At 47.6% G+C, this 21,247-nt stretch overlaps 1 protein-coding gene across 1 annotated transcript; it reads right to left on the reverse strand.

The window, feature by feature from the left end:
- Positions 1–12,887: 12,887 nt before the first annotated feature.
- On the reverse strand, positions 12,888–14,679 carry LOC144127741 (uncharacterized). The gene is made up of 4 exons (XM_077660639.1): positions 14,595–14,679; positions 14,466–14,516; positions 13,654–13,725; positions 12,888–13,582 (listed from the first exon to the last, which is right to left on the reverse strand). Exons 1-4 carry the CDS (start codon positions 14,659–14,661, stop codon positions 12,888–12,890), a joined length of 885 nt encoding a protein of 294 aa, XP_077516765.1. The 5' UTR covers positions 14,662–14,679.
- Between the last annotated feature and the right edge of the window lie 6,568 nt (positions 14,680–21,247).

The raw sequence follows: 21,247 nt of genomic DNA on the forward strand, positions 1-21,247 counted from the left end.
CGGGAGTAATAACTGTTCGGGTGTGAGCAGTTTTTCCAAACTGATAAAGAAACGCTTCCAGTTCAAGGTTAATTTGCGCATTGTCGGCTTTGTTAATGTCACGAATATATTTTAAAGATGACTTTCGGGTGGTAATGGAAATAGCCAAATTAAAAAATAACATGTTGGGTTCAATAAGGCCACTAGTACACGAGAGAGACTGACATAACTCAGGCTTTGAGACAAACACTACACCAAGGATGTTGATGCCACGGGTTGGAGTTCTAACAGGCTAAAAAAGATTAAAAGTAAGAATTAAATCAATATTTTTTTTCTACTGACGAGAAGATGTTGACAACTGTTCCCAGTCGATATCCGGATATTTAAAATCTCCGCATAGGACCAAGTTCGCTCGTGTAAAGCGGGATGAGAGGTGTAAAAGGAGGGAATACAGCTCATCAACAAAAGAACAATCTAACTCTGGCGGACGGTAGCAGGCGATAAGCAAAGTGCTGCTGAACGTAAGGGACAGGTTAATACATACTAGTTCAAGGCTACAACGAAGGCTTCAAGGCTTTCAAGTACAAAGGCTTGCAGCCGCAGGGTTTCCAGACTCAGTTATTTGAAGAGCGTGTGAGAAGCTCCTCTCCACGGTAAAGGCTGGGCGTTCCGGGAACACTAAGAACGGTGAGGAGAAAGAACAAAGGAAAAAGAAGACAACCGTGGCCATTCCGTATGTCCATCGCATGTCGCACAACCTTAGGAATGTTGGGAGGAGGTTTGGAGTGGACATCGTATGCACAGCACCGTTTAAAGTGCAGCGCCTTTGTGCCATGACTAGAAGTAGAGTAGATAGGCGGCGTAGCATCAACTCGTTCGTATGCACAGTGGGTCACGGCTCCCCATTTTTAGGTTGTGTTTGCGGTGTTGTCTACGAGATACCGCTCTCTTGCAAACAAGTGTATATTGGACAGACCGGGCGATGCGTGAACGTTCGGCTCATGGAACACGATAACCTTTCTTCAGACACCGTTCGTTCAAGCATCGCTCAACACTGTGCAGAGTGCACCAAGAAAAATAAAGAGGTGTGCAAAGTTAATTTTAAAAAAAAACACCGTGTTGTACCGGCACCGCGACCAGCGCACTAGAGAGATAAGAGAGGCATATTTCATCGAAAAGAAAACAGATGTCTGTGTCAGCACTCCCTCGGTCGCGTTATATGATAGTGAGATAGGATTTTTAGATGCCTCTTGATGTACCACCTTTTTTGTATGATCTGTGACGCAGTGCATTCGGGGTTTTGAACGTTGAAGGTGAAAGTGCCCTCGTCGCTATCTGTGTACTTCGTACCTATCGCACCTGTGTCGTTTTTCTGTTCATGTATATATTTTTGCGTTCCTTCTTAATAAATCTTAGTTGCGAGACAGTGCTTGTTTTGTTTCCTTTTCTGTGTCCTTTGTCCGTTCGCGCTGAATTTTACCGCCAAAATGGACTACATGCAACTCGCCCAACTCACCATTGTTCTACCCACATAGAGTTAGAAAACATTTTAGCATAACTACCAGTGCCTTATCTGGTAGTTGGGGATTTGAACGGACATTCCTCTTTCTGGGGAAGTGAAAAAAAAACAAATAACAGAGGGGAAATTATAGAGGCTTTTATAGAGGATTTTATCCTCGGCAGTAATGTTTGTTTGCTGAACTCCAGTAAAACTACATACTGCTCTCGAAACTCAGAGAAAATGAGCCCTTTAGATTTGTCTTCTAGTTCGCCGTCTGTTTTTAACAATTTTAAATGGGATGTCACAGACAACCCGCATGGTATCGATCGCTTTCCCTAAATAATCAATCTAACATCAGCACCTGAAATAATTCCGAGAGAACCGCAATGCTGGAAGCTCCCTTTAGCTGACTGGCAACTTTTCAGATCAGAAGCTAGTATAAAAAAACTAGCTTTATAAAATATTGACATTTGTAAAATAAATGAAAAGTTCACTGACTGTACCTTAGCTGCAGCCCACTTGGCTATTATTATGTCTACGGGTATGGTAAGGCGAAATCAATAAGTTTTTTGGACACAAGACTGCAACCATGCAAAAAAAAAAGACAGAGTAGAGCTAGTGGTATTTTTCGCCGGTAGCCCACACACGAGAACCTTGTAAATTTTAAAAAAGCAATAGCTAAAGCTTGGTTCGTCCATCGTAGTGCCGAGATAGCGTCATGGCAGAGTTGTGTGTCACCCCTAAACGGTGAAATCACAACAAAATTCTGGGAACAGGAAAGAAAATTAAACGAAAGCTTCTCACCGTACACAAATTCCGCTTTTCACAACACTTGGTACGCAAACAAATATAAGGAAGCAGTTGATATATTAGGGGAGCACTTCGCTGCAGGTTCTACCTCATCACATTTATTTATTAATTTATTGAAATTTATAGCAAATAAAAATTTGTCATGGGACCGATGCTTAAGGTGACGTGCAAGTCACCTGACTGGGCCTTCGCGCCACACAGATTACATGTGCAACACAAATTGGCGGGCATGGAGCAAATCAAAACTGCCAGTCACTGGTCGAAGATAAAGTGCACATATAAGGGCATAAAAATACTGCCCTTTACGTAGTACATCAAATAAACAGCAAGATCAGCGAATGCGAGAACACAGCAGGAATAGGGCACAAATCATCACATCTGTTCCTTAAAGTATAGTTTAGTTTTTTCCCGAAAGATGACAAGGATGATGATTGTTCAAGATCAAATAAGCGAGGGTAACAGTTTAAAAGGTTCGGAATTTGCCAATGAAATAATTGCTCACCATACTCGATTTTTATACGAGGTTTTAGAAAGTTGACTTTTCTTAAGCCATAGTGTGGGTGAGTATTAGTACACGTATTTAAAAACACACTACAGTTAGTTTTGTATTGTATGTATATAAAATTAACATGCAGAAAACAAAAGTTATGTTCAACAGTCTAGCAAGAGAACAGCACTCTACAATTGGCAACGAGGTGCTGGAAGTGGTAAAGGAACACGTCGACTTAGGGCAGGTAGTGAGAGCTGATCCGGATCATGAGAGGGAAATAACTAGAAGGATAAGAATGGGATGAAGCGCATGTGGTAGGTTCTCTCAGATTATGAATAGCATGTTACCAATATCCCTTAAGAAAAAAGTGTACAAAAGCTCCGGTACTCACCGACGGGGCAGAAACGTTCAGGCTAACCAAAAGTGTTCAGCTTAAGTTAAGGACAACACAGCGAGCCATGGAAAGGAAAATGATAGGTGTAACGTTAAGAGCCCGGAAGCGGGCAGAGTGGGTGAGGGAACAAACGCGTGTTGATGACATTTTAGTCGAAATCAAGAGGAAGATGTGTGCTTGGGTTGGGCAGGGCATGTACTGCGGAGGCAAGATAACCGCTGGTCTTTAAGGGTAACAAAGTAGAGTCCAAGAGAAAGTAAGCGTAGCAGGGGATGTCAGAATGTTAGGTGGGCGGATGAGATTAAAAAGTTTGCAGGCATAGGCTGGGCGCCGCTGACAACGGACAGGGTTAACTGGAGAGACATAGGAGGTGCCTTTGCCTTGCAGTGGGTGTAGTGAGGCTGATGATGATGATGGTGGTATAAATTCGGACAGTCGTTGATTATAGAGTGCTGTTATACTTACTATCTGACTTCTTTTAAAGTATGCTGAATCTGAGTCATATCTACACAGATTGTAAATGAAACGAAGCCCTTTTTTGTAGAATATAAATCTTTTTCCTGTTTGTTTTCGTCCCCGCACACGAGACTGGACCGTGGAAAGATATAGTTGCTTTCTCAAATGAGATTGGGAAAAAGGGGCGAAATTTAATTAGTATACCAATGTACCGGGCAGTTTCGCTCGTTACGCGGTCTACATGGTAACACCAACGAAGGTTTTCGTGAAACAGCACACGTAAATATTTATGCACTGAAACACGTTGTGGGGAGCTAGATTGGGACGAAAGTGTGATGGAATTATTGTTTTAATTACAGCTGAGAAAATTACATATTTCGCTTTATTAACATTTAACATCAGCTGGTTGGCACAAATCCATTCCGACAGATGTTCAAGCCATTTGTTTTTATTTTTATTTACAGTAGGTCCTGCAGCGCCGAAGCATTTTAGCAGGGGAGTGGGTACAACATAGAGTGAAGAGTACGTGAATATAATCACACCACATACATAAGAGCGGCTAAGTTTCGTGAGGAAAAAATGCACTAGTGTCATCGGCATAGAGCAATAAATTAGTAGTTCCAGGGATATCATGATATCATTAATATTGTGAAGGAAGGCCAGGCCGAGACGGCAAGACGTCTGTGGAAGGCTAGACCGAGACGGCAAGACGGCCGTGCCTGGTGTTTATTCCAAAAGCGAACCCGGGCGCGTGCCACCGGCGCGTGCCACAGGCGCAGCCACGGGATGCTGATGGTATGTACAAAAGAAAGAAGATGATCCCTGGAAGGCTCACACAATCTGCCCGGGGGTCGGAAGCGGCCATCCTGGTCGCTCCTAAGCAACTGATGGTTCGCGACGTACAAACGGTTTCAAACGTTAAACGTGGACAATTTCAGTACCACGGTGGCGTCGATCGGCTGGCGCAACAACAGGTGTAACACTGTAGTTCACGGGGGAAGTGCGATTGATGACCCTGCAGGGACCAAGGTAGCGGTGGAGAAATTTGTCACTAAGGCCAGGGATGCGCAGTGGTGTGAAAAGGAGTACTTCGTCACGTGGTCGGGAAGAGACCACACGATGAGTAGAATCGTAGCGACTCTTGCGGTCTTCCTGGCAGGCTGCAGTGTTGAGGCTAGCAAGGTGACGGCATCTGGCCACACGGGATACGAACTGGGCAGGTACTAATGTGGAGGTATATTCAGGCGTAGAGAAGAAATAACTGTCCAGAATTGTGGTAGGAGGACGGCCGTAAACGAGGAAGAACGGAGAGTAACCGGTAGTACGCTGTATTGCTGTATTTTAGGCGGAAGTGACAAACGGAATAATAGTGTCGCAATTTCGATGATCCTGTGTGACGTACATGGAGATCATATCGGATAGAGTCCGATGAAAACGCTCAGTTAGACCGTTGGTCGGGGGATGGTAGCTTGAGGTTGTCTTATGAAAGGTGGGTGATGCGCGAAGAACTTCGGCAACGATTGTCGATAAGAAGGTCTTCCCGCGGTCACTGAGGAGCACACGAGGAGCACCATGCCTCAAAACAATAGATTGCAAAAAGAAATTTGCAACCTCTTGAGCCGAGCCAGTGGGCACGGGTGCTGTCTCGGCGTATCGCGTAAGGTGGTCGACAGCTGTGATGACCCAATTGTTACCTCTATCGGAGAGAGGCAGCGGACCATATAAGTCGATGCCCACGACTTCGAACAGAGTGGCGGCAGAGGGAAGGGGTTGTACGAGGCCAGTGGGTGCAGAAGTCGGCTGTTTGCGAAGTTGACACTGGAAGCAGGAAGCGACGTATTTTGCAACGCTGCAGGATAGGCCAGGCGAAAAGAAACTTCTCTTCACGCGGTCGTAGGTTTTGTAGAAACCTAGGTGACCGACAGTAGCGTCATCGTGGAGAGCCGCTAGGAAATGGGAGCGAAGCACACGCGGCACGACTGGGACCCAGCGGGTTCCATCGTGGCAATACACGTAGCGACGTAGGATGCCATTTTCGAGCTTGAAGTTGCGTAGCTGTCGGCAGAGCCAGGTGTTGGGTGGTTTTGAAGCGCCGGTAAGGCGGTCAATGATGGGACGGCAGCAGGCGTCGGCTAGTTGCTTCGAGCGGAAGTCGTGTTTGTGGTCGGAGTCGTCAATAGAAACCGCTGTGATGTGCGTCGAAGAGGGTGGGCTCTGGTCAGAGGAGGAATAATGGCATTGCGTAGAAAAACAGCAGGCTGAGTCTGAAAGTGGGCAGCGAGAAAGCGTGTCAGCGTCCTGGTGTTGGCGACCCGATTTATAAAGGATGTCGAAGTGGTACTCCTGGAGGCGCAAAATCCAACGGCCAAGTCGGCCTGTCAAGTTGTTTATGGAAGATAACCAGCAAAGAGCATGGTCATCGGTCACAACAGTGAAATGGCTACCGTACAAGGGCGGTATTATTGGACTGCCCAGACGACTGCTAAACATTCCTGCTCGGTAATGGTGTAATTTTTCTCAGCTGGAGTGAGGGTCCGGCTGGCGAACGCAATCACTTTCTCACGCGAAGTTGCGTCGCGCTGCAGAAGTACACCACCGACAACGTGACCACTGGCATCAGTATTCAGGATGGTTGGAGCCGCGTCACCGAAGTGGCCAACGACAGGGTCTGATGTGAGGGCATGCTTGAGTTTGGTAAAAGCAGCGTCGCACTTGTCAGTCCACACGAAAGTGCTGTGCGCTTTAAGTAGTTCATGAAGGGGAGCAGCAATAGTTGCGAAATTTCTAATAAAGCGCCGGAAATAGGACGCCAGGCCGAGAAAGCTGCGCAAATCTGTAGTCCGTTGAGGACGAGGAAAGTGCAGGACCGCGATGATTTTGTCAGGGTCTGGACGAATGCCGTCGTGGCTAACGAGATGGCCCAAACTTTTAATGTCCTTCTGTGCAAAGTGGCACTTCTTGGTGTTCAGCTGAAGGCCCGCTGAAGCGAGGCACGTGAGAACCTCATTCAGGCGCGTGAGATGATCTTGAAAAGTTGAAGAAAGTATAACAATGTCATCCAAGTAGCACAAGCAGGTTCTCCACTTCAGGCCACGAATTACAGTATCGATCATTCTTTCAAATGTGGCCGGGGCGTTACAGAGGCCGAAGGGCATAACGTTAAATTCGTAAAGTCCATCGGGAGTTGCGAAATCAGTTTTTTCTTTGTCGGCCTCGTGCATAGGTATTTGCCAATAACCCGAGCGTAGGTTCAAGGTGGAGAAATATTCGGCGCCTTGTAGACAGTCAAGGGCGTCATCAATGCGGGGCATCGGGCAGACATCTTGCGGGTAATTTTGTTCAGCGCACGGTAGTCAACACAAAATCGTACTGAGCCGTCCTTTTTTTAACCAACACTACTGGTGAGGACGATGGGCTTGTTGAGGGACGAATGATATCGGGGTGTAGCATATCATGGACATTTTCTTCAATTTGCGTTCGGAGAGAGAAACCCGATAAGGCCGTCGCCGTACGATCGAGTTCCCTTTGCTAAATATGCGGTGTTGTGCAACAGTAGTCAGTACCAGTGGTGGGGAAGTTGCATCGAAAATGACTTTGTGACTGCGAAGCAATGTGAGCAATTCTTGAAGTTGATGCGGCGTGAGGTTCGGATTAATTGTCTTTGATAGAACAGTAGAAGAGACGTCGGACGAAACAGGTTGCTGATGTAGAGGGGCGGTGAGCGCCATCACAACATAGGTTGAGCATCTAATACGCAAGGGATGGAAGTTCCTTTGGGCAGCACGAGGGAATCGCGGGAAGTTTTCTTGGCTGCTACGATCGCTAAGCCGCTGCAGAACCGGGCAAGACTTGACGGGAAGGGGATCCCACGCGCAAAGTGACGGTGAGACGGTGCGATGAGTACGTACCCATCAGTGATGCGGTCGGAAACAACGGTAAGCAGTTGTTCGCACTGAGGAGGCAAAACTGTATCAGCTGCGGCAGTGAGGGAATGATGGCGGCCGGAAGAGTCATATGAAAAATCACTGTCTGTCATATGGATGACACGGTCGCCACAAGAAATTAATGCTGAAGCTGTTGACAATAAATCCCTTCCCAAAATCATCAGATGCGCACAAAGTGAGAGTACAGCAAAGAGCACATGGTGGCAGACACCGTCAATAACAACTCGCACAGTGCACTTCGCGGAAGGGCGCAGAGTGACATCATTTGCTCCACGAAGTTCAGGCCCATCATGTGGTGTCGTCACTTTCCGCAAACGGCAGCACAAATCAGCGTGAATAACCAAAATTGCAGCCCCTGTATCAATCAAAGATTCGACAGGTAGTCCTTCCTCTAAAACAGAAATCATATTGAGCGGCCGATCTGGAGGACTTTTAGTGATTTCGCAAAGTGCAGTTTCACCTCCGGAAACTGCATCGCCTAGTTTTCCGAGTGACGGACAGGGAGAGCTGTTGCGGGTCGGAGTGGGGACAGGGAACGGCGATATGGAGATGGGGAGTGGCGTGAGGAAACATGGGCCCCACTAGGTGCAGACGAGGGTAGCGGCGGCGGAGAGAAGCGGCGAAGCGGGCTGGGAGAAGGCCGACGTTGATAGTTGGAAGAAGAAGGTAGCTCACTCTCGAAGGCGGCGTAACCACGGCGCTCGTCCTGAAGGCGTCGACGACAAAAGCGGGAGATATGTCCTCCAATTCCACAGTAGTAGCACACTGGGTGGGCGGGGCGCCAAGGTGCGTAATAGGATGGCGCCGCTGGAGCAGTCGCCATTGCGTTGATGTGGTTGTATGTCTGGGCCGGTCGAGGCGGGTGGTCAAAGGGAGGGGAAGATGCAGCTACATGAGCATAGGTCGGTGCTGGGTGGGGAGCAGGAGATTCAGGTGCGATAGGGTGGGTGAGTGTTGCCAACTCCTCTGATGATGTTACGAAGCCCAGCGTCATTAGAAGGCGCGGGAGAATGATCGCACCCGTGGCGGCAGAAAGAGCCGAGGACTTGGAGCTCTTCGCGGATGATCGCTCGAATCAGTGTTCGCAGATCGAGGTCAGCAGAGGTCAAGGCCGTAGCGAGGCAGGGCTGCAAGCCGGAGGACTGCAGCTGGTCGAGGCGTTGGCAGGTGGTAATGATTGAATCGACACTTGAAGGATTTTGAGCAATTAGGGTGTTAAATAAAAGCCACAGAATTGATTCCTTTCAGAGCATGGTGGACGCGGTCAGTTTCCGGCATGGTGGGACTAAAAACGACGGCAAAGGGCAAGTACGTCCTCGATGTAAGACGCGTAGTATTCATCAGGACCTTGAAAGCGGGAAGCGAGCTTGGTCTTGGTGACCTCAATCCGAACAGCCTGGTCGGCAAAGTAATGACGGAATTGCTGTTTTAAGGTTGGCCACTTAGTGGTGTGGGGTCCACGATTTATGAACCAGTTTCTGGCGACCTCGATGAGGTAGAAAGAAACATTGAGAAATTTTAAAGCGTCATCCAACAGGTTGAAGGCACTGCAGCGTTCATTGGTGTCGAGCCAGTCATCCACGGCTTCGTCGCGACGACCAGCGAACATCGGTGGGTCGCGTTGCCGGAAGGGCGCGGTCGAAGGGGGCGTTGCAGGCGAGGCCTAGGTAGAGGGTCCGGCGGGGTCTGGGTTGTCTTCGGTTGGCATGACGATAGTGGGCGGTGCACAACGGCGACTGGACCGCAGCTCCAGCGAGAGGCAGGGTACAAGGCAGCAAGGGGATCGAGTTTCACCTCCACCACTTGTGAAGGAAGGCCAGGCCGAGACGGCAAGACATCTGTGGAAGGCTAGACCGAGACGGCAAGGCGGCTGTGCCTAGTGTTTATTCCAAAAGCGAACCCGGGCGCGTGCCACCGGCGCGTGCCACAGGCGCAGCCACGGGATGATGATGGTATGTACAAGAGAAAGAAGATGATCCCTGGAAGGCTCACAATATATATAAGAAATAATAATGGGCCTATGATGGAACCCTCAGGAACCCTATATTTTATGAACTCCGAATCCGAGGCACTATCATTCAAACCGACAAATTGAGAACGGTTGGAGAAATAGCTGCGAAACAGATGTAGTGCGACGCCTCTCATTCTATAGTGCGGTAATTTTTGTAAAAGTATTTGATCTTTAATTGAGTCGAAATCCTTGTTAAAATTGAGAAACATTTCTATGGTAAACAAACTCATTTCTATGATATATGCTAACTTATCTTTAATGAGTACAAATGCAGATTCAGTTGATTTCCCCTTCTGCAAACCATACTGGGCTGCAGAGATGAACGCATTTTCTATTAAGTACTTGCTTAACCTTAGATTAATTGCTTTTTCTGCTAATTTGGGAAACCGCGGGAGCACTGATATTGGACGATAATTACTGATGCAGTCGGCAGCACCGTTTTTGTGAAGAACTATTAGTGGTTTCCATTGGGCGAGCAGGAGCACTTTTAACTGCGCTCAAAGTGCTCTCGCTAGTTCCAGCGCCTACCAGTGGTCGAGCAGGGGCAGGAGCGTTGTGTTCCTTTCGCTGAGGAGGAGTGCTTTTGCGGCGCCGAGAGCAGCCGAGAGCAGTTCTGGGTGCTCCGTCGTCAGCGGCGGAGTAACAGGGGAACGGAGGAAGTCACGTGACCTTTTTGACGTCACTTCTGGTTTTATTTTTGGGAAGGCCGAGGAGAAATGGCGGAAAGCAATAGCGGTGACAGTCGGCCGGTGCCAACAAACGTAATGTCAGTAGCTAAGCGCCGCCGTCTCGACGAGGAGTTGTTGCTACTTTTTGATGAAGACAGCAGCTGCAGCGTCGACTCAGACACAAGCTCGTCTTCGGACAGCAGCAGCAGCAGCGATGACGACGATTTGGCGTTGTACGAGGAGATGTTCCAGCAGCTGTTTACCCCGCCGGAGAAGCGACCTAAGGTCGAGTCGTATCTGGAAAAGACAGTTGCCGCGTATTCTGACGAAGAGGTGAGTCCTTGTATCCCATTTAAAACGGGCGATCAATAAGTTACCTGCGTTTGTTTCTTTTTTTACTCACCAGTTTCGCAGGAACTTCCGACTGTCGCGGTCGGTTGCAAATGCTCTTGCAGCTGAGTTCGCGAAATCGCCACACTGTCCCTCAAGGACCGATCGCGGATGCCTGCCCCCAAAGTCGCCTCAAGAGCATGTGCTGTCCTTTTTGTGGTAATATATTGCAATTTTTTAGTAGCAAAGAAAAAGGAGCTGTTATTTAAGATGACTGATTGAAGGAATTTAGGAGCAAAAAAGTCTCGGCGCATCTAACCGCGGGTGCGAAGCCTGAAATTGAATGCAGTAATACGTCGCGTGATGGAGAGTTTAGCAATCGATTTCTCGCTAAATGCTTATACTGCCTGAAAATTGCTTTTAAATGTCACTGCTCTTCCGCAAGCGCCAGGCTCAACTGATCGCATTCTTCCCACGTGCGAATTTAAATGTATGGGATCACAAATTCGACTTGCGCAGTTTTTTATTATTTCTGTTCTTGCCTGTGCTTCCGTTGTGACATTCAGTGGGAAAATATCGTATGGCAGTACCGAATGTGCCTGATGAACACGTGAAGCTTGTTCAGACAACTGGGCAGATGTGGATTTTTTTCTTTACGTCGCTGCAAAGCTTGATGGTTAGATAAGATGCCAGTTTCACGATTTCGTGTTCTTATAAAATTGTAGCATTTTTTTTGCAGGTACGCTGCCAACAAATCCTGCATACGGGATGTTGCAAAGCGCTTTGAGCTCGGAGAAAGCACGCATCACAGGATGATGTACCGCGTCATGGCGTTTCTTCTCGACATCGCCCCACGCATCGTGACCTTCCCAGATGACTTGGAGAAGCTTGCCGATGAGTTTGAGCAGGTAATGAAAAAAAATGTCCAAATTTCAGTTTGTACTGTGCGTAGGAGTTGCACTAGTGTACACAGTTGGGCTTGTTAGTGTGAGATCATCTCAAAAACCAGTGTTACAACACATGAAGGAAAGAAGGCCTTTGTCCTGTCGCCTTCTTTCCGTCATGTGTTGTATGGGCTGGTTTTCAAGATCATAGGAGTCGCCCTTAATCAAAACAGCATTTCACTTGCCATGTATATTACCCTTCAATGAAAGCTGTGTGCTTTTCTTCACGAAACACATATAACTTATAATAAATATAGTATATACAGGATACCCTTGAATTTAGTTTGAACTGTAAAGTTGTGACAGGCAGTGTCATCTCATCATTTCTGCTGTAAGCTGCATGAAGACGTTGAAGAGCTTGCGAAAGCAATGTTTTCAGTTCGATCACTTCAAAGAGTTGTTAAGGTCTTACTTTCATGTACAAGCTTATATTCTGATAGGTTTGAAGAGTTTGAGCACGACTTCACTTACTACTTTGTTAGGTCTTCTGTGAAAATTTTTACATTTATTCTTTCTCAACTTTTAGATTTCAGGGTTTCCAGACACTATTGGCTGCATCGACGAGAGCTATATTCCTGTTAGGTGCCCTGCTGGCAAGGTGCGGTCAGTCTACGTAAACAGGCACCATTATCCATCCTTGACGCTGCAGGGAATATGTGATAACCGCAAGAGGTTTCTTGATGCCAGCACTGGTGCACCTAGCAAAATCCACGACTCCAGGATCTTCCGACTTTCAAATGTTTCAAAGAGACTGCCTCAGCTCTGCACCGGAAAATATCAAATTCTTGGGGACGCTGCGTACCCATCTCGAGAGTTTTTGATAACGCCCATCCGAGACTATGGAAGCCTTGATGCCTCTGACAAGGCCTTCAACACCAAACTTTCGTCTACCCGAGTGCTCATTGAAAATGCTTTTGGGGAATTGAAGGGTAGGTTCAGGCAGCTACAGCGTTTGGACCTCATGACAGTAGACAACATGTCGAAATTTATACTCTCGTGTTGTGTCCTCCACAACATCTGCATTGACAATGGGGACTCACCTGATAGCCTACTTCAGGACATGCGTCTGTGCTCCCAGGATAAACGTGATCAAACCCCTTCTGCAGTTGAAGTTCACAGTGGCACCTCTAGAGAAGAGAGCCTCTTGCGGGCACTTGCAGAAGTCAAACGAGAAAAAATCAAGGCCAAGATGGGACTAAAAAGGAGGCAGCCACAAAATCTGCCATAATGCAAGCAAGCACAGTGCTAAACGTGAAATAAAAGTTGAGGCAATACTTAAACAAGCCTTGTTTATGGTCGTGCACAGGGGGTGTATGAAATAAACAGTCATCAAAACATGTTCATTCGAAGTGCACTGTCTTTATTGCCTGAGCCCCAGGGCCTCGCGGATGAGCTGAAGTTTGTCTTCGTGCATCTTGCGACGTTCCTGGCGTTCTTGAGCGCGCTCAGCTCGCCGCTCAGCACGCCTCTTCTCCTTTTCTTTTTCCCGTTCTTCCCTGCGAGCCATTCGCTCTGCACTAATAGCCCGCATTTGGTCAAAAAAAAATTGCATCTGTTGCATACGACTGGTGCTAGCGCGGAATTCCCTTTTCTTGACTTCTGCCGACCCTTTTGTGCTGTCCCCACTTTCTGAACTGTTCGTCGCAGTACTGGAGCTCTCAAGTAGAGGTGAGGGCGGATCAGCTGAACTGTCAGCGCTTGATGATGCCGATGGCTTGTAGGTCACTCCAAAAGAGTCCCTTTGAACCTCTGGTTCAAGACTGTCATCTATGCTCTGAATTTTTCTCATTTCATCGTCAAATGGGACAGGACAAGGTGAAGCACCTGATTTGTTATTGTTATCACTTGCCTTTTTCTTCTGCCTCATCACCGTTTTGTAACGATTTTCACATTGCTGTGGCGTTTTGTGGCATCCAAGCACAGTGGCCAAATCCTGGGAAACCTGTTTAAAAAGCATCTTCTTGTTCTTAAACTTTTTGAAAGGGCCAACCTGAGGAAAGTATTTGTAATAGTAATCTAACATAAGTTTAGTTTCTCCTGGTGCCCACTCAGGAGCTGAAATAAAGAGAAGGCCAGTTTACTAAAAGCGTAAAATGTTTCAAGCAGTGCAGTTGGCACAAGCTCACCTCCACCGCCTCTTTTCACTCCTGGCGCTGGCTGCAGTCCCCTCTCGCCGGCATCGGACCCAGCGGTGTTCTCTGCACGTGAACATACAATCATGGGCGTCCGGAAGGGGGGCACCACCCCCCCCCCGCCCCCTCGGGAATTACGGATATCATTCATGCACTAGTAGAAAACAACTACACAGCTTGATTAGCAAGCTTAGGTGATATTAAGTTATCAGATTTTGCTTATTGATTTCAATTCTTTGTTAATTAATAAATTCTAAAGTTTGTTCTCCAAGCCTAGAACTAATTTGCTGCTTCTAATTTTTGTTTCATGTGCGCAGTTTAGACCACAAATAGTTCCTTTTTGGTGCTAACCTACTGCCTCCCCCATACCCGGCCATCGGGTGCACCCCCCTGGAAAAAGTTCTGCGGACGCCCTTGCATACAATTGCGACTGCGAAAACTCTGCCAAGCACCTCCTTTCTGCGCCGCAACGTAATCACAAAAATTTGTCAGTTGGCCCACCCGCATAATTAGATGAAGGCAAACAAGCGGATTACTATCGCACCTTGGTTAATAACGTATTTAGTCAAACAGGCATACACAGCAATCTGGGCGCATCGACAGATAAAAGGGGCAATAAACTGCATAAGAAGGTTTGACAGTATAGCGAGAAAGTGCGGCGCCGTTCTCGTCCGTCGTTGCGTCACGCCGCGACGCCCCCGTTATCCGAAATAGTCCATTCGGCGCGAGAAACTGTGAGCAATGAAAGAAATGGACGAAAACAATCGTCAGATATGGCCCCATGCATAGTAGTTATTGTCACTTACCGTCGGGTCTCTCTTCAATGTTCTCACGAGAGGCCAAGGCATCGATGGCAGCTGTGGTGAACACAAAGAAAGCGCTGGTATTAGCACTGTTATGTTTCGCAGCCAATATTTAGGATAGACGACGCTTACCTGGTGTAGCAGTTAGCGGTGAAGCATTTACCATGGCCATGAACAGCCGCTGCGCTTCTTCACCCATCGCAAGCTAAAGACGGCGACAGACACAAAACTGTCGCGGATTGTTGACTGCCGCGAGCGCGCGACGCGATGCAGACTGCGCGAGCGCGGGAAAAAGTTTGGTCACATGACACTTGACGTCACGCGCTCTCCCGTGCTGCTCTGCTCTCGGGGCAGCGTGCATGTTCCATTCGCGAGACGAGGACCCGCGTACCCTCTGCTCCCGTGCACTACACCAGCTGCTCGCTGCTCTCGTTCCTGTTCGCCCAATGGAAACCGATATATGACTTTAGCCATTTCCATTTTATCTGGAAATAATACCGGAAGATAATGCCGGATTTGTTAAGTGGCACAGGACATCAGGTAGAATATCAGAAACAACTTTGATTGGCACTGCGGATATGCCATCAAAACCAGAACTGCTATCTTAAGACCGTTGGTTAGGCAAACAATCTCAGTTTCCGGGGTCGGATAAAGAAATATGGAGGTTGATGGGTTACACTGAATATACTTATCCAACTTATAAGAACCACGAGCAGTAAAAGATCCAATTGTTAAAAAAATGTTTATTGAACTCATTGCCCAGAGCCGCACCGCCAAACATTTGCTTGTCAATTTTTAATTAAGCGGGTATAAAGGTGTGACGATTACTAAGTAAACATTTAACAACGCTCCACATCTTTTCAGGATCATAACAAATGTCAGCAAATTTTTTCGCATAGTAGCGGATGCGTGCCTTCTTTATATCGGAACCTAACTAGTTGCAGTTCTTTTGTATTTTGCGAACAACACTTTATCTCTCCATGATAAAAATCTGTGAAAAATAGCGTTTTGTGCTTTTATTCTTAACACTAACTCGCGTGAACCCAAGGTTTCCTGGCTCTTTTGTTTTGTTTTTTTACTGTTACTATGGGGAATGCGATATCGTATATTTCTATTATTTTTTTCTAGGAATCGTTTGTAGAAGTCACTGCGGTTTTGTAGTGCTAAAAGTTCGGTCCAGTCTACAACAGCTACAAGAGATCGGAACTGTTCAATACTTCTGTTTGCGTCATTCAAGCAGTGCGTGCAGTATTTGTGCATCGACAATCTGTAGACCGCCCTCTTGGCATAAAACAGAAAATAGATAAATGATCCTGATGCCACTGCTAATAACACGAGCCATAGTTTTCCCGTGATCGCAACTTAACAAACAGAGGTCTATTAATGACTCAGTATTGAGAGTGACACGGGTTGGGCCATTGATAACATTGGAGAAGCCATAAGAAGACAATGTACACGAAAGTGCCAAATGCATGTGAGGAACGAAAAAAAATACAAAATGTGAGGAAAGTACAGTCATGGGCAAAAAAGAAAGGCAAGTGGAGGTGGTAGTGAACAATACAAAGCATTATAACAAGAAAATTCAAACAGCGTTAGACAACTGGACGAAAAAGAGGAAGAGACAAAAGACGGCGATGAGCTTACAACTGACTGATTTGAAGTGACTTCTTACTTCAAATAAATCAGTTGTGAGTTCCGCGCCGTGATTGTCTCCTCCTCTTTCTGGTCCCGTTGTCTAGCGCTGTTTGAATTTTCTTGTGACCATGGAACACAAACTCGCCCAATCTGCCGTCCTTCTACAATACATTAATTACCCTCCAGGAAATCGATTGAGTACTATCTGCCGGCAATAAAACCGCTCCAGGACCCGACCAAATACACTATGAAATGCTGGCCTATCTTTCCAGCCTGCTGTAGAGGCACTTCTAAAATTATCTAAAAAACTTTGGGTGTCAGGCAAACTGCCCGCAGCCTGGAAAAAAGCTCATAGTGTACCGTTTCTTTTATCTGAGAGAGGACCAACCTTCCCCAGCAGTTAGAGATCCATAGCGCTTACCAGTATCCTCGCCAAATCTTTTGAAAGTGTCCCTAATATAAGTTTAACTTCGTCCTTCAGTCTTGTGAACTTCTTGATATCAGTGTGCTTTTAAAAAGGAATGCTCCACTACAGATCACTTAGTTCGTCTAGAAAATACTTTTAGAGAAGCTTTTGTACGCAATCAACACTGTCTTGCAGTCTTTTTCGATTTAAAAAAGGCCTATGACACAACATGGAGGTTCGGCATTTATTTATTTATTTATTTCCTCAAAGGTCTCGGTTGAGACATTACATTCTTCAAGACCTTGCCGAGCTTGACATCCTTGGAAGGATGTTGAACTGCATAAGAGATTTCTTGTCTGACCGTTCGTTTCTGGTATGCCTACGCTCAGCTGTTTCAAAAAAATTTCATTCAGGAGAATGGAGTACCGCAAGGGTGTATTTTAAGTGCAACACAGTTCGTTGCAAAACTGAATTCTATTAGGAAAGAAATTCCAAGGTCTATTATGTATTCTGTCTATGTTGACGATCTTCAGATAGCGTGCGCATCCTCCAGTATATAAACATGCGAAAGACAAACTCAGTTAACAAAAAATAAACTGGCAACATGGGCAGACAGAAATGGCTTCCGTTTTTCTCCACATAAATAAGTGGCTTTACTTTTCTACCCAAAGCGGGGTCTACAAGTACATCCCACATTAGACCTAAACAAAACTGAATTACGTGTAAAAACTAAACTCAGATTCCTAGGCATAACTTTCGACAAAAAACTTACTTTACTGCCTCACATAAACACGCTAAAATAGAAAGCGTCACCGTCCTTGAACATACTGAAAGTCCTTTCATGCAAACACTGGGGTTCCGATAGGGTATGCGTTTTTTGCAGATTTATTGCTCCGTGGTTGCATAGTGTATGGTTTAGCAAGGGCATCACACTTGAAACGACTCGACCCAGTGCAAAATTTAGGTTTACGTCTTTCAACTAGTGCTTACAGGACGTCGCCCATAAACATGTTGAAACTAATGAACCATCACTCACAGACAGAAGAAGCATGCTCACATGCTCATACATTCTAAAGATCCGTTCCCTACCAAAAAATATAACTTACGAGATCTTACAAAGTGCCCATCTAAAACACTCTTTAATAACAAATCACAAAATACCAGGCCACACCTCCTGCGTTTTGAAGAGGTTTGCCAAAATCTCGCCGTACTCAACAAACTACCTAGCGTTGCCCTCAGACGAGAGTCACTGCCTCCACGGTAGAATTTTCCTGTGATATGTGATTTCCCTCTTATATAGTTTCACAAAAGGCATATTGTGAGACTGTGGACCAAGCGAGCTCTATTCCCGCTGGCAAATATGGCGGCCACTCCTCAAAAGACGAAGATGCGAGATGATGATGAATAATCACAGATGAAGACGAGGGTCACGCACTGTGCTCACACTTTCTCCCCCTATGGGCGAAACCGACCGTCCCGGGCGCACGTTAGAGGGAAGTAGGGCGACGGGTGAAAGGCTTTAAGCGCGACACATGAACAATCTCTTCACCGCGACAACGCCGGTCATGGACAGGATGGACAGGAGCAACGCGATAGTTCATGGGGGACGTTTGTTCGAGTACAGTGTACGGACCAATAAAGCGGCTGAGAAATTTTTCACGCAATCCGGAGGTACGCACAGGAGTCCACAGGAACACTTCATCACCAGGGAAGGAACGCACTCCACGGTGTTTGAAGTCATAGGTTGTTTTCCGGGAGGCTTGGCAGGCGGCAGTGTTCAGACGGGCAATGGTGCGACAGTAGGCAAGACGGGAAGTAAATTCGTCATAGGAAAGACCGGAAGAGGTTGTGGGGGCAGAGAAGAAAGATGCTTCGAGAGTGAAGGTAGGGGGGCGACCGAACACAAGAAAAAACGGGGAGAAAGTGGTTGTTCGTTGCACGCCAGTATTGTAGGCAAAGGTTACAAAGGGGAGCATGGCGTCCCAGTTGGTGTGGGCGGGGTGAATGTTCATAGACAGCATATCTGACAGGGTGCGGTGAAACCGTTCGGTGAGCCCATTGCTCTAAGGGTGATAGGCTGAAGTTGTTTTATGGGCGGTCCGGGAAGCATGAAGAACTTCGGCAAGGATGCTGGAGAGGAATGACTTGACGCGGTCACTGATAAGGACCGGTGGGGCTCCATGGCGCAGAAGAATGGCGTTGAGGAAGAAATGGGCGATTTCGGAGGCAGAGCCAGACGGAACGGGGGCTGTTTCAGCGTACCGTGTTAAGTGGTCGACGGCTGTGACGATCCAGTGGTTGCCTGATGAGGTTAGTGGCAAGGGACCGTACAGGTCGATACCAACGACTTCGAAGGGTAAGAAAGGACAGGGAAGAGGTTGTAGAAGGCCAGCAGGAGGAGACGTGGAGCGTTTGCGGCGTTGGCAAGGGATGCAAGATGCAATATATTTGGCGACAGAGGTGAAGAGACCAGGCCAAAAGAAACGGCGCTTTATATGGTCACATGTTTTCTGGAATCCTAAGTGGCCGGCCACGGGGTCGTCATGAAGCGCCTGCAAAACCTCACGGCGAAGAGAATGGGGAATGACAAGCACCCAGGCGTGACCCAGGGGGCTATGATTGTGCCAAAGAAGGGTGCCGTCAACCAGCTTGAAACAGTTGAGTTGGCGTCGGAGGCGGGCATTTGGAGGCCGCATAGCACCACTAAGGCGTTCAATGAGAGTCCGGCAGTAAGGGTCGGCCCGCTGTGCTGAAGCGAGATCGCCGAGAGCGGGAGCGGGCACCAGATCAATGGCTGCGGCCGTCGAGGCTTGGGTAGCGATGGAATTAGTAGTTGGGAGCGATGAAGCAACAGGAGGAGAGCACAGAGGTTCTGCGGAGGCGAGGGGGCAACTAGAGAGCGCATCGGCGTCTTTGTGTTTTTTTCCCGATTTGTAGGTGACTGTGAAATCATACTCCTGGAGGCGTAGAATCCAGCGGCCGAGGCGCCCAGACAAGCTCTTCTGTAACGACAACCAGCACAACGCATGTTGGTCAGTTACAATGGTGAACTGGCGACCGTACAAATAGGGGCGAAATTTCTGAACGGCCCAGACAACTGCAAGACACTCTTGTTCAGTGATCGTGTAGTTCTGCTCCGCTGCAGTCAGGGTACGTCTTGCGTAAGCAATCACGCGCTCAGTCGAAGATTGCTGGCGCTGCAGAAGAACGCCACCAATACCGTGTCCACTGGCGTCAGTGTGCAAAATCGTTGAAGCGCTGTCATCAAAATGAGCCAGTATCGGATCAGATGTGAGAGCCTGCTTTATAGAAGTAAAGGCGGCCTCGCAGGCCCCAGACCAAACGAAGGGCGTGTTGACTCCAAGAAGCTAATGCAAAGGTGTGGCGATGGATGCGAAACCTCGGATGAAACGACGAAAGTATGAGGCAAGTCCTAGAAAACGGCGCAGGTCTTTAATCCGTGTGGGGCGGGGAAAATGCAGTACTGCAGCAACTTTATCAGGATCTGGTTTTATGCCTCTGCGACTAACGACGTGTCCGAGAACTTTGATAGAAGTGGAAGTAAAGCAACACTTCTTTGTGTTTAACTGAGGTCCGGCCACGGAAAGAGCACTTATAACTTCATCGAGGCGGGCGAGGTGATCAGAAAAAGTCGAGGAGAAAATTACGATGTCGTCCAGGTAGCAGAGGCAAGTTTTCCATTTCAGCCCGCGGAGTACGGTGTCAATCATGCGTTTGAATACGGCATAACGTTAAATTCATATAAGCCATCTGGCGTGGCGAAAGCTGTCTTCTCTTTGTCCTCTTCATGCATGGGGATTTGCCAGTAGCCGGATCGGAGGTGAAGACTAGAGAAAAATTGAGCACCTTGGAGACAGTCGAGGCCGTCGTCAATTCGAGGAAGTGGATAAACATCCTTTCGAGTGACCTTATTGAGGGCGCGATAGTCGACACAAAAGCGTACGGAACCATCCTTCTTTTGTACCACCACGACTGGTGAGGACCAAGGACTTGAAGAAGGTCGTATGATGCGGCGCTTGAGCATGTCGGTTACATTATCTTGAATAATTTTTCGTTCACTAGAAGACACACGATACGGGCGGCGGCGAATGATGTGCGAACCGTCAGTGTGGATGCGATGCGTAGCCGCCCGACTGGGTATCGAAAGAAGCGGCATGTTTGTTCAAGAGGGCAAGCAATTTTGCTTTTTGAGCAGGCGTGAGATCGTCGCTGATAGTAGCGGAAATAGCAGCCGGAGAAGGATGGGACGAAATGGCGAAGCTGGTTGGTGGCGAGGAAAGAACGTTGACAGGTTGAATGGTAGACACAGAAGCCACTTTAGTACCAGCGCGCAGAAGAATGGGCTCCGACGTAGTATTGAGCGCTGTCAGAAGGGCAGTCCCATTGACGAAGCGAAGAAGGGATTCGGCGAGGAGAATGCCCCTGGAGAGAAGACGGGGCACGGCTGTGGCGAAAACGTCCCCAGCATGTACGTAAGCAGAAGCAACTGATATGACATCTTCGGAGCCGGGATAAAGCACATGGTCCGCGGTGTTGATCAAGTGATGAGATGGAACTGCAGGAGCGTCAGAAGGGTCGGAGTCAGCAACTTCCAGAGTAGGAGGGCAACATGTAATGACAGCTTGCGCGGAGTGGAGGAAATCCCAGCTGAGGATGAGAGGGTGAGCACAGGATGGAAGTACAGCGAACTCGATGTGGTGCAGGATGCCGTTGATAAGGACGC

This window comes from Amblyomma americanum, chromosome 4, assembly GCF_052857255.1.
Source record: "Amblyomma americanum isolate KBUSLIRL-KWMA chromosome 4, ASM5285725v1, whole genome shotgun sequence".
In the NCBI taxonomy this organism is placed as follows: domain Eukaryota; kingdom Metazoa; phylum Arthropoda; class Arachnida; order Ixodida; family Ixodidae; genus Amblyomma; species Amblyomma americanum.